Source organism: Ranitomeya imitator, chromosome 1, assembly GCF_032444005.1.
Source record: "Ranitomeya imitator isolate aRanImi1 chromosome 1, aRanImi1.pri, whole genome shotgun sequence".
NCBI lineage: Eukaryota > Metazoa > Chordata > Amphibia > Anura > Dendrobatidae > Ranitomeya > Ranitomeya imitator.
This window is the reverse complement of record NC_091282.1, coordinates 69,508,481-69,520,877: the sequence shown is the minus strand read 5'-3', so window position 1 is coordinate 69,520,877 and position 12,397 is coordinate 69,508,481. Positions and strand designations below refer to the sequence as shown.

General features: G+C 44.2%; 1 protein-coding gene across 16 annotated transcripts in view; it reads right to left on the bottom strand.

Annotated features, from left to right (window-relative positions):
* CELF4 (CUGBP Elav-like family member 4) overlaps nt 1–12,397 on the bottom strand; it is a 1,519,496-nt gene that overhangs the window by 69,271 nt on the left and 1,437,828 nt on the right. For 9 of the 16 annotated variants that reach the window (XM_069747380.1, XM_069747390.1, XM_069747370.1 and 6 more), the window contains one exon: nt 917–1,000. In XM_069747380.1, coding sequence (XP_069603481.1) covers nt 917–1,000 — 84 coding nt within the window. Of the gene's footprint in view, nt 1–856; nt 1,001–12,397 lie in introns of all 16 variants that reach the window. The other 7 variants (XM_069747257.1, XM_069747267.1, XM_069747285.1 and 4 more) reach the window with 1 other exon arrangement.

Here is a 12,397-nt window from a genome sequence, read left to right as displayed (position 1 = left end):
ACTACAGCTCCATAATAATCTGCTTTCAACTGCTGCTCAACAAAAATCCATACTTTATTTACAAACATAATCTGGGAATTCTCCTGTCTGAGTATGGGAGTGGAGAACAGAGAGGCTCAGACAGGGAAAGTCCAGTTCTCTGATTGTAAATAGAATACTGACCATGACTGAGCAGCAGATGAAAGCAGCTTCTAAAGCTGCATATGAAACTGTGGTGTAATGTTTGGTATAAAAAGAAGCAAATTTCGGTAATTACTGTAAGTATATTGCAACAATTCATACTTTAGGAATGCCTGGGAGCTAACTAAATAAAAAAAAGTTTAATTACTCTTTAAATCTAGCCTGGAAACCCATTGCAAACCATTAGTGTGCTTAGAGATAGAATGATGCTGGAAGACATACATCCATGTGCGTGGCAATAATAAAGAAGTTAAACTATAAAGATTTCCCTTAATTCACAGCAGGCAGAGGTATTGAAAAGAAAGGAAATGATATACAGATTATATTAGAGAGTTGAAATATGTTATATATGAATCAAAGAAATATTCCTTCAATGAATCCCTATAATATCCGAATGGTAGCTGCACATGAATGCATATTGGTGGTGGATGACGCCATATTTGTGGAGTACAGGGACCCGCAGAATGCTGACTTCTCATGGGTTTCTATAAAACAACAGTCCTTGTGATTGTATTTGTCCCCTGGAACCTCTCGCTTTAGTCCCTATCGGCAGACATCAGGCTAGAGGAGAGAATATTACAATGAAAGCAAGCAGTTTGAGCAGGTGAGTGTCTAGAGAAAAACCCTTTTTATAAATTCCTGGATGAAGCTTATTATGTTTGTTATCTTTACCCACCAAAGCATTTACTTTGGTTTGTCGCCCGATCCACAAACACTTTCGAGGAGATGACATTACCGAAAGGCAGGAACATCTGCATCAGCTCGGTGTCCCCAAATTCCTGGGGCAGATGGTAGATAAACAGGTTGCAGCCCTCGGGTCCTGAAAAGACACAAAAAAAAAAACACCCAAGATCACAACTCACAAACTGGATTATTAGATCCTCAAGAAAACATTATTTTACATTGTGCAAAATACGATGACATGATTGTATATGGCCCTTCCTACACACAGACAGAATTTTTTTGTAAAACAATCTTACCAAATTTGGCATACCTCATGAAAAATAAGAAAGAGCAACAAACACTGCAGTACACTGTGAGAATCTTTATTTTATGCTGAGTCTATTACCCAACCTTGTCTAGTTCTTTATATGTGCATACACAAAAGCATTTCTTCTAATAAAGCTCCCAAATATAGTATGATATCCGCCCACACAGTATGATGCCCCCCACAGTCTCCACCACACAGTATGATGCCCCCCACAGTCACCACACACAGTGTGATGTCCCCCACTGCATGATGACCCAACAGTGACCCACACACATGAGGTCCTGAGAGCATGCCACTTAGTATAATACCACCAACAGTCTCCACCACACAGTATGATGCCCCCCACAGTCACCACGCAGAGTGTGATGTCCCCCACTGTGTGATGGCCCGACAGTGACCCACACACATGAGGTCCTGAGAGCGTGCCACGTAGTATAATACCACCCACAGTCTCCACCACACAGTATGATGCCCCCCACAGTCACCACACACAGTGTGATGTCCCCCATTGTATGATGGCCTGACAGTGACCCACACACATGAGGTCCTGAGAGCATGCCACGTAGTATAATACCACCCACAGTCTCCACCACACAGTATGATGCCCCCCACAGTCACCACACACAGTGTGATGTCCCCAACTGCACGATGACCCGACAGTGACCCACACACATGAGGTCCTGAGAACATGCCACTTAGTATAATACCACCCACAGTCTCCACCACACAGTATGATGCCCCCCACAGTCACCACACAGTGTGATGTCCCCCATTGTATGATGGCCTGACAGTGACACACACACATGAGGTCCTGAGAGCATGCCACTTAGTATAATACCACCCACAGTCTCCACCACACAGTATGATGCCCCCCACAGTCACCACACAGTGTGATGTCCCCCATTGTATGATGGCCCGACAGTGACACACACACATGAGGTCCTGAGAGCATACCACGTAGTATAATACCACCCACAGTCTCCACCACACAGTATGATGCCCCCAACAGTCACCACACACAGTGAGATGTCCCCCACTGCACGATGACCCGACAGTGACCCACACACATGAGGTCCTGAGAGCATGCCACTTAGTATAATACCACCCACAGTCTCCACCACACAGTATGATGCCCCCCACAGTCACCACACAGTGTGATGTCCCCCATTGTATGATGGCCCGACAGTGACACACACACATGAGGTCCTGAGAGCATGCCACTTAGTATAATACCACCCACAGTCTCCACCACACAGTATGATGCCCCCCACAGTCACCACACAGTGTGATGTCCCCCATTGTATGATGGCCCGACAGTGACACACACACATGAGGTCCTGAGAGCATGCCACGTAGTATAATACCACCCACAGTCTCCACCACATAGTATGATGCCCCAGTACAATTCCCTCACAGTATGATGCCCCTAGAGTTCTCCCATACAATATGATGTTCTTACAGCCCCCACAAACACTATAATGACCCCATAGAACATTCATTCACAGCCCTTCACACAGTATGATGTCTGTTATGGCTGGCAATCAGGCAACACAGCGTGCAGTAATCAGCGCACATACAGAGATCTGGCAATAACCCAAAACAATAGGACGAGCTCTGAGATGTGGAATCTCTGTAGACTGCAGTACCTGATCTATCCTCACACAACTGGAAGCAGCAGTGGATTGCGCCTATCAACTACCTATGCAACTCGGCACTGCCTGAGGAGCTGACTAGCCTGAAGATAGAAATACAAGCCTGACTTACCTCAGAGAAATACCCCAAAGGAATAGGCAGCCCCCACATATAATGACTGTTAGCAAGATGAAAAGACAAACGTAGGAATGAAATAGATTCAGCAAAGTGAGGCCCGATATTCTAGACAGAGCGAGGATAGCAAAGAGAACTATGCAGTCTACAAAAAACCCTAAAACGAAAACCACGCAAAGGGGCAAAAAGACCCACCGTGCCGAACTAACAGCACGGCGGTGCACCCCTTTGCTTCTCAGAGCTTCCAGCAAAAGATAATAACAAGCTGGACAGAAAAAACAGAAAACAACTAGAAGCACTTATCTAGCAGAGCAGCAGGCCCAAGGAAAGATGCAGTAGCTCAGATCCAACACTGGAACATTGACAAGGAGCAAGGAAGACAGACTCAGGTGGAGCTAAATAGCAAGGCAGCCAACGAGCTCACCAAAACACCTGAGGGAGGAAGCCCAGAGACTGCAATACCACTTGTGACCACAGAAGTGAACTCAGCCACAGAATTCACAACAGTACCCCCCCCTTGAGGAGGGGTCACCGAACCCTCACCAGAACCCCCAGGCCGACCAGGATGAGCCACATGAAAGGCACGAACAAGATCTGGGGCATGGACATCAGAGGCAAAAACCCAGGAATTATCTTCCTGAGCATAACCCTTCCATTTGACCAGATACTGGAGTTTCCGTCTAGAGACACGAGAATCCAAAATCTTCTCCACAATATACTCCAATTCCCCCTCCACCAAAACAGGGGCAGGAGGCTCCACAGATGGAACCATAGGTGCCACGTATCTCCTCAACAACGACCTATGGAATACATTATGTATGGAAAAGGAGTCTGGGAGGGTCAGACGAAAAGACACCGGATTGAGAATCTCAGAAATCCTATACGGACCAATAAAACGAGGTTTAAATTTAGGAGAGGAAACCTTCATAGGTATATGACGAGAAGATAACCAAACCAGATCCCCAACACGAAGTCGGGGTCCCACACGGCGTCTGCGATTAGCGAAAAGCTGAGCCTTCTCCTGGGACAAGGTCAAATTGTCCACTACCTGAGTCCAGATCTGCTGCAACCTGTCCACCACATAATCCACACCAGGACAGTCCGAAGACTCAACCTGTCCTGAAGAGAAACGAGGATGGAACCCAGAATTGCAGAAAAATGGAGAGACCAAGGTAGCCGAGCTGGCCCGATTATTAAGGGCGAACTCAGCCAACGGCAAAAATGACACCCAATCATCCTGGTCAGCGGAAACAAAACATCTCAGATATGTTTCCAAGGTCTGATTGGTTCGTTCGGTCTGGCCATTAGTCTGAGGATGGAAGGCCGAGGAAAAAGATAGGTCAATGCCCATCCTACCACAAAAGGCTCGCCAGAACCTCGAGACAAACTGGGAACCTCTGTCAGAAACAATATTCTCAGGAATGCCATGTAAACGAACCACATGCTGGAAGAACAAAGGCACCAAATCAGAGGAGGAAGGCAATTTAACCAAGGGCACCAGATGGACCATTTTAGAAAAGCGATCACAGACCACCCAAATGACAGACATCTTTTGAGAAACGGGAAGGTCAGAAATGAAATCCATCGAAATATGTGTCCAAGGCCTCTTCGGGACCGGCAAGGGCAAAAGCAACCCACTGGCACGTGAACAGCAGGGCTTAGCCCTAGCACAAATTCCACAGGACTGCACAAAAGCACGCACATCCCGTGACAGAGATGGCCACCAGAAGGATCTAGCAACCAACTCCCTGGTACCAAAGATTCCTGGATGACCGGCCAGCACCGAACAATGAAGTTCAGAGATAACTTTACTAGTCCACCTATCAGGGACGAACAGTTTCTCGGCCGGACAACGATCAGGTTTATTAGCCTGAAATTTCTGCAACACTCTCCGCAAATCAGGGGAGATGGCAGACACAATGACTCCTTCCTTGAGGATACTCGCCGGCTCAGATAACCCCGGAGAGTCGGGCACAAAACTCCTAGACAGAGCATCCGCCTTCACATTTTTAGAGCCCGGAAGGTATGAAATCACAAAATCAAAACGAGCAAAAAATAACGACCAACGGGCCTGTCTAGGATTCAAGCGCTTGGCAGACTCAAGATAAGTAAGGTTCTTATGATCAGTCAAAACCACCACGCGATGCTTAGCACCCTCAAGCCAATGACGCCACTCCTCGAATGCCCACTTCATGGCCAGCAACTCTCGGTTGCCCACATCATAATTACGCTCAGCAGCAGAAAATTTCCTGGAAAAGAAAGCACATGGTTTGAACACTGAGCAACCAGAACCTCTCTGTGACAAAACCGCCCCTGCACCAATCTCAGAAGCATCAACCTCGACCTGGAACGGAAGAGAAACATCAGGTTGACACAACACAGGGGCACAGCAAAAACGACGCTTCAACTCCTGAAAAGCTTCCACGGCAGCAGAAGACCAATTAACCAAATCAGCACCCTTCTTGGTCAAATCGGTCAATGGTCTGGCAATGCTAGAAAAATTACAGATGAAGCGACGATAAAAATTAGCAAAGCCCAGGAATTTCTGCAAACTTTTTAGAGATGTCGGCTGAGTCCAATCCTGGATGGCCTGAACCTTAACCGGATCCATCTCGATAGTAGAAGGGGAAAAGATGAACCCCAAAAATGAAACTTTCTGCACACCGAAGAGACACTTTGATCCCTTCACGAACAAGGAATTAGCACGCAGTACCTGGAAAACCATTCTGACTTGCTTCACATGAGACTCCCAATCATCTGAGAAGATCAAAATGTCATCCAAGTAAACAATCAAGAATTTATCCAGATACTCACGGAAAATGTCATGCATAAAAGACTGAAAAACAGATGGAGCATTGGCAAGTCCGAACGGCATCACCAGATACTCAAAATGACCCTCGGGCGTATTAAATGCCGTTTTCCATTCATCTCCCTGCCTGATTCTCACCAGATTATACGCACCACGAAGATCAATCTTAGTAAACCAACTAGCCCCCTTAATCCGAGCAAACAAGTCAGAAATCAATGGCAAGGGATACTGAAACTTAACAGTGATCTTATTAAGAAGGCGGTAATCAATACACGGTCTTAGCGAACCATCCTTCTTGGCTACAAAAAAGAACCCTGCTCCCAATGGTGACGACGATGGGCGAATATGTCCCTTCTCCAGGGACTCCTTCACATAACTGCGCATAGCGGTGTGTTCAGGTACGGACAAATTAAATAAACGACCCTTAGGGAATTTACTACCAGGAATCAAATCGATAGCACAATCACAATTCCTATGCGGAGGAAGAGCATCAGACTTGGACTCTTCAAATACATCCTGAAAGTCCGACAAGAACTCTGGGATGTCAGAAGGAATGGATGACGAAATAGACAAAAATGGAACATCACCATGTACTCCCTGACAACCCCAGCTGGTTACCGACATAGAGTTCCAATCCAATACTGGATTATGGGTTTGTAGCCATGGCAACCCCAACACGACCACATCATGCAAATTATGCAGTACCAAAAAGCGAATAACTTCCTGATGTGCAGGAGCCATGCACATGGTCAGCTGGGCCCAGTACTGAGGCTTATTCTTGGCCAGAGGTGTAGCATCAATTCCTCTCAACGGAATAGGACACCGCAAAGGCTCCAAGAAAAATCCACAACGTTTAGCATAATCCAAATCCATCAGATTCAGGGCAGCGCCTGAATCCACAAACGCCATGACAGAATATGATGACAAAGAGCACATTAAGGTAATGGACAAAAGGAATTTGGACTGTACAGTACCAATAACGGCAGAGCTATCGAACCGCCTAGTGCGTTTAGGACAATTAGAAATAGCATGAGTAGAATCACCACAATAGAAACACAGTCTGTTCAGACGTCTGTGTTCGTGCCGTTCTACTTTAGTCATAGTCCTGTCGCACTGCATAGGCTCAGGCTTACTCTCAGACAATACCGCCAGATGGTGCACAGATTTACGCTCGCGCAAGCGACGACCGATCTGAATGGCCAAGGACATAGACTCATTCAAACCAGCAGGCATAGGAAATCCCACCATTACGTCCTTAAGAGCTTCAGAGAGACCCTTTCTGAACAAAGCCGCTAGTGCAGATTCATTCCACAGAGTGAGTACTGACCATTTTCTAAATTTCTGACAATATACTTCTACATCATCCTGACCCTGGCATAAAGCCAGCAGATTTTTCTCAGCTTGATCCACTGAATTAGGCTCATCGTAAAGCAATCCCAGCGCCTGGAAAAATGCATCAACATTACTCAATGCAGAATCTCCTGGTGCAAGAGAAAACGCCCAGTCCTGTGGGTCGCCGCGCAAAAAAGAAATAATAATCAAAACCTGTTGAATAGGATTACCAGAAGAATGAGGTTTCAAGGCCAAAAATAGCTTACAATTATTTCTGAAGCTCAGGAACGTAGTTCTGTCACCAAAAAACAAATCAGGAATCGGAATTCTTGGTTCTAGCATCGATTTCTGATCAATAGTATCTTGAATCTTTTGTACATTTACAACGAGATTATCCATTGAGGAGCACAGAGCCTGAATATCCATGTCCACAGCTGTGTCCTGAAGCACTCTAATGTCTAGGGGAAAAAAAAGACTGAAGACAGAGCTAAGAAAAAAAAATGATGTCAGGATTTCTTTTTTCCCTCTATTGGAAATCATTGAATGGCTCCTTGTACTGTTATGGCTGGCAATCAGGCAACACAGCGTGCAGTAATCAGCGCACATACAGAGATCTGGCAATAACCCAAAACAATAGGACGAGCTCTGAGATGTGGAATCTCTGTAGACTGCAGTACCTGATCTATCCTCACACAACTGGAAGCAGCAGTGGATTGCGCCTATCAACTACCTATGCAACTCGGCACTGCCTGAGGAGCTGACTAGCCTGAAGATAGAAATACAAGCCTGACTTACCTCAGAGAAATACCCCAAAGGAATAGGCAGCCCCCACATATAATGACTGTTAGCAAGATGAAAAGACAAACGTAGGAATGAAATAGATTCAGCAAAGTGAGGCCCGATATTCTAGACAGAGCGAGGATAGCAAAGAGAACTATGCAGTCTACAAAAAACCCTAAAACGAAAACCACGCAAAGGGGCAAAAAGACCCACCGTGCCGAACTAACAGCACGGCGGTGCACCCCTTTGCTTCTCAGAGCTTCCAGCAAAAGATAATAACAAGCTGGACAGAAAAAACAGAAAACAACTAGAAGCACTTATCTAGCAGAGCAGCAGGCCCAAGGAAAGATGCAGTAGCTCAGATCCAACACTGGAACATTGACAAGGAGCAAGGAAGACAGACTCAGGTGGAGCTAAATAGCAAGGCAGCCAACGAGCTCACCAAAACACCTGAGGGAGGAAGCCCAGAGACTGCAATACCACTTGTGACCACAGAAGTGAACTCAGCCACAGAATTCACAACAGATGTCTCCAAAGTAAATTCTCCGCCAAACTTTATGATCCCCCGCAGCCAGTCACACACAGTATAATTTCCCCACAGTACATTCCTCCACAGCCCACCATACAGTATGATAACCCCCCAGTCCACCATCCCACACAGTATGATGCTACCACAGTCTCAGTAGCGCACAATATGATGCCACCCTATAAAATGTGATGTACCAAATAGCCACCCATATGGCCATTATGATGCCATGGGGATGTATTGGTGGTTTAGAGTGTGCTAGAAAACCCACCCAAAAACGGGGAGAAAATACAGATGTTGCCATTGGCATCAAACACAACATAAGAACCACTACAGTATGTGCCCTGTTTGAGTGAATTCCCTGAAGGCTATGACCAGGGAGGGGAATAACTTCCAAAGATAGCAAACTTATAAATGGGGGTCCCCCGCTCATCACCACCATACCTTCCAGATGTGCAGCCAGCTCTGACACCTGCAGATATCACTGCAAATGGGCCCCGCAGTTATGAGCAGGGAGGGTGCCCAGTGGTGATGAATGGGAGCACAGCACAGCCAGACGACCACTTTGCTATGCCAATAAACATTCCTAAGCAGTCATGTGGTCAACTGCTATTGGCTATGTTCCGCTGACTATAACTACCGTACTTATATGTCTACTTGCCAGCCAAAAATTAGGGATGGAACATGCACAGAGAAAAACTAACTACAATGGGAAGATTCTTCAATATTTTCGACCCACCCCAAGTTTTGGATTTCCAATGATAATCAAAATATTACTGGCTGGAAATGCTCTTAGTCTTGATAGTCCACTCATCAGACTCAAATATAGAAAGATGGTAGAAGAAGCAAATGGGGAATAAAGGATTCACACTACCCCGGTCCGGAGTTCCAAAGCAGATGTTGGACAAACGTCGTCCGAGTCATTGTGCTCAACTCTAATTGAGATGTCTCACACAAGAAAAATATTACGGATATAACCAAAAGATTAATGTATCCGCAACATGAATAATCAGTTATATAGCACTTGATTTATAAGTCCAGAGAGGCTCATACTGGCCCACAGGAGGATAGGTGAATCACCCGATGGACCCCTGTGCAGGAGTAACTCACTAACCCTCTAACATGAGGCCCAATATATTTGATTGACTACGTACAGACAAAAGCAGTATCTCATCATTCATTCAACAAGCTATGTAGTTTCTTATTATGCAGAATAATGTAATATTTACATGTAACTGAACAGGGGGCCCTCAAAGTCAATGTTACTGGTGGACCCTCGCCACCCTAGTCCAATACTGAGTCCAGAAAAAAATCTGGAAAATATCAAAAGTTCTAGGAAGGCACATATGCTCCGATATATAAAGTCAGCTGATGGTGGAAAGCATATTTGATCACTGGATAGGACAGTTAAGCAACCATTTTGGTGTTTTTATGGGAAAATGTTTAGATATTTTGATTGAGCTTTTAGCTAGACTATTGCAGGATATGTATCGCGTGACCCAAGGACCCCTGTGCACCTCTCATTTTTGTATTTCATTCACCTTGCTGGCAAAAGGAAAGAAGATGGATCCAAGCCCTGACAGATGCCCATTTAAAGCACATTAAAATTCTTCTGTCTCAGCGTGAGCACAATTAGGGTCTCGGAGCATTTCCCGCTACTAATAGAAGATGAAGTCTTGATGAATATTTGCTAAGCACAATTTTCCCCCACTAATTTGCTAAGAGCGTTGTCGTGAGTGAGCAGCTGATCTCTGCATTTCACACAAAAGCTTAAGTTCAGAGGTGACATAGAAGCTTAATCTAAAGTCGAGGGTGCGCGGGCAGTCTTAATTAATGAACAGAGGCAATTTTATTTTAACTTTTTATTGCCAGAACTCATTGTTGTACTTCCGTAGATTCAAAAGTGTTGGAAAAGTAAGGAAACTTCACTACTTAACTGGAATAAAAGGAAGGTGTCGTAAAGGTCTATGGATTAGGGAATCAATATGTTATATTATATATATATATATATATATATATATATATATATATGTTATGTTAAGTATATACCGATGTGTCCCCCATCACCTTCCACAAACTTTGTTAAAGGGGTGGTCTGGAACTAATATTAATTTTCATCCTAAATGTCTCTCTATTTATTTCAATAATATTCTAATATGGTTTATTTGAAAGGCGCATACCCTTTCCACTCTCATTTAATTCTGTTTTATTTATTTTTTTACCTATTACTGTTTTGATAACGCTTCATTTTAGAATTCCAAGTGCATTCTGGATTATTCAAATGGGACGTCATTAAGGGTAAGCACCGAAATTGACCGCTGACGCATGCTCAGTAGAACAAGGACTAGCCCAACCACTAAAACGGACCTCATTGAGGATGCTTCATTTCAGGATGGAAACAAAGGCTGTGGCAGTGACTGAAATGAAGTGTCATCAGTGAGGTCCTTTTTAAGGGCTGGGCTAGTCCTTATTCTACTGAGCATGCATCGGCTGTCAATTTCGACGGATGCCCAGCATAACCTCCCTTTATACTGTGCAATATTCTTCTTGGTGCACAGTAACAGTTCACTTCCTTAATGGCTCTAAATAGAAGTGATAATCTGGTAACAGAGAGCACTGTCAGTTTCAGGGGTGCGGCTAGTCTCTAATCGCTTAGTTATCTCCTTACAGTGCACACTGACAGTGCGCTCTGTTGCTAGCTCGTCACTTATAATTAGAGCTCATGATGGAGGGCACAGAAGAGAATATTGCACAGTAAGAAGGGAGCTCATATTGAGCATACATCAAATTTAACAACCGATGCATTCAATGTAGAGCAGGGACTAGCCCAGCCCCTAAAACAGACGTCACTGATAACACTTTGTTGCAGTAACCACAGCCTCTGCTCCCTTATGACATCCTGCTTGAGTATCCCAGCATGCACTGGGGAATATTAAATGAAGCGTCATCAAAACAGAAATATGTAAAAAATAAAATAAGGCAATTAGATCAGAGAGGAAAGCGTAGGGACTTTTTAATTAAACCATATTATAAAAACTATTATATTATTAAAATAAATAGACATTTAAGATGAATATCGATATTCGTTTCGGACCACCCCTTTAATGACTCCAAGTTTTCACAGTGCAGATACTTTATATTTCCATGAATTGCTTGCAAAAAATAGATAGGATGCCATGCCCATCGCAGCCACTGCGTGGCCACACATAAAATAATCTAGCATACATTTTTAACAATAAAGTACTAAAACGGTTTTTAAAAAAAAATGTTTAAAGCTGGTAATGCAGCAACACTCATCTCAAGCCAAGAGGAAAGGTAAAGAAGGACACATCTGTATAATAACTGCTACCCAATTTTAAAAGGCATTATCATCGAAAGCAGACTGGTTGGTTGTGCTATTGGTCAGTTCTCAATGGCTTGTCAATTAGTGGAGCCATCAGCCTTCATACTAACTTATAGAGCTCAGTCTAGTGGTTATCACATCCCATTTACTTCATGGCGGTGAATATTGCCCTTTTCAGTAAGTTCAATGTTTGCTGCAAACTCTTGTTTTTCTAGACTCAGTCTTGATTGATATCAACCAATCTATCAGTGCCCCTGGCAGCTCACTAGAGCCATTGAGAGCAACTAATCTAACGCTATATCTCTTCCATATAGCTTAAGACTTGTCTAATAAGAGTTGACTCAGATCAATGTCATCGAAAGCCAAAACATCTAAGGGTCAATTCATCAAGACTGGTGTAGAGCCTTCCAGTCTTAATGAAGGGTTCCCTGGAGTAGGATGCACCAAATTCATTAAAAGGTACACACCATCTAATACAGTTGGCACACACCATGATTAAGGGTTTACGCCTCTGCGCTTGAAACAGCCAATGACTGTAGTATCATTTCTGGCAATCCAAATGCCATTATAATTAATTAATTTGACAGGTGGGCATGACAAGACCCATTCCAGACTCCTCCTTCAAACTCCGTTATTAATTAATTTGACGGGTGGGCATGACAAGACCCA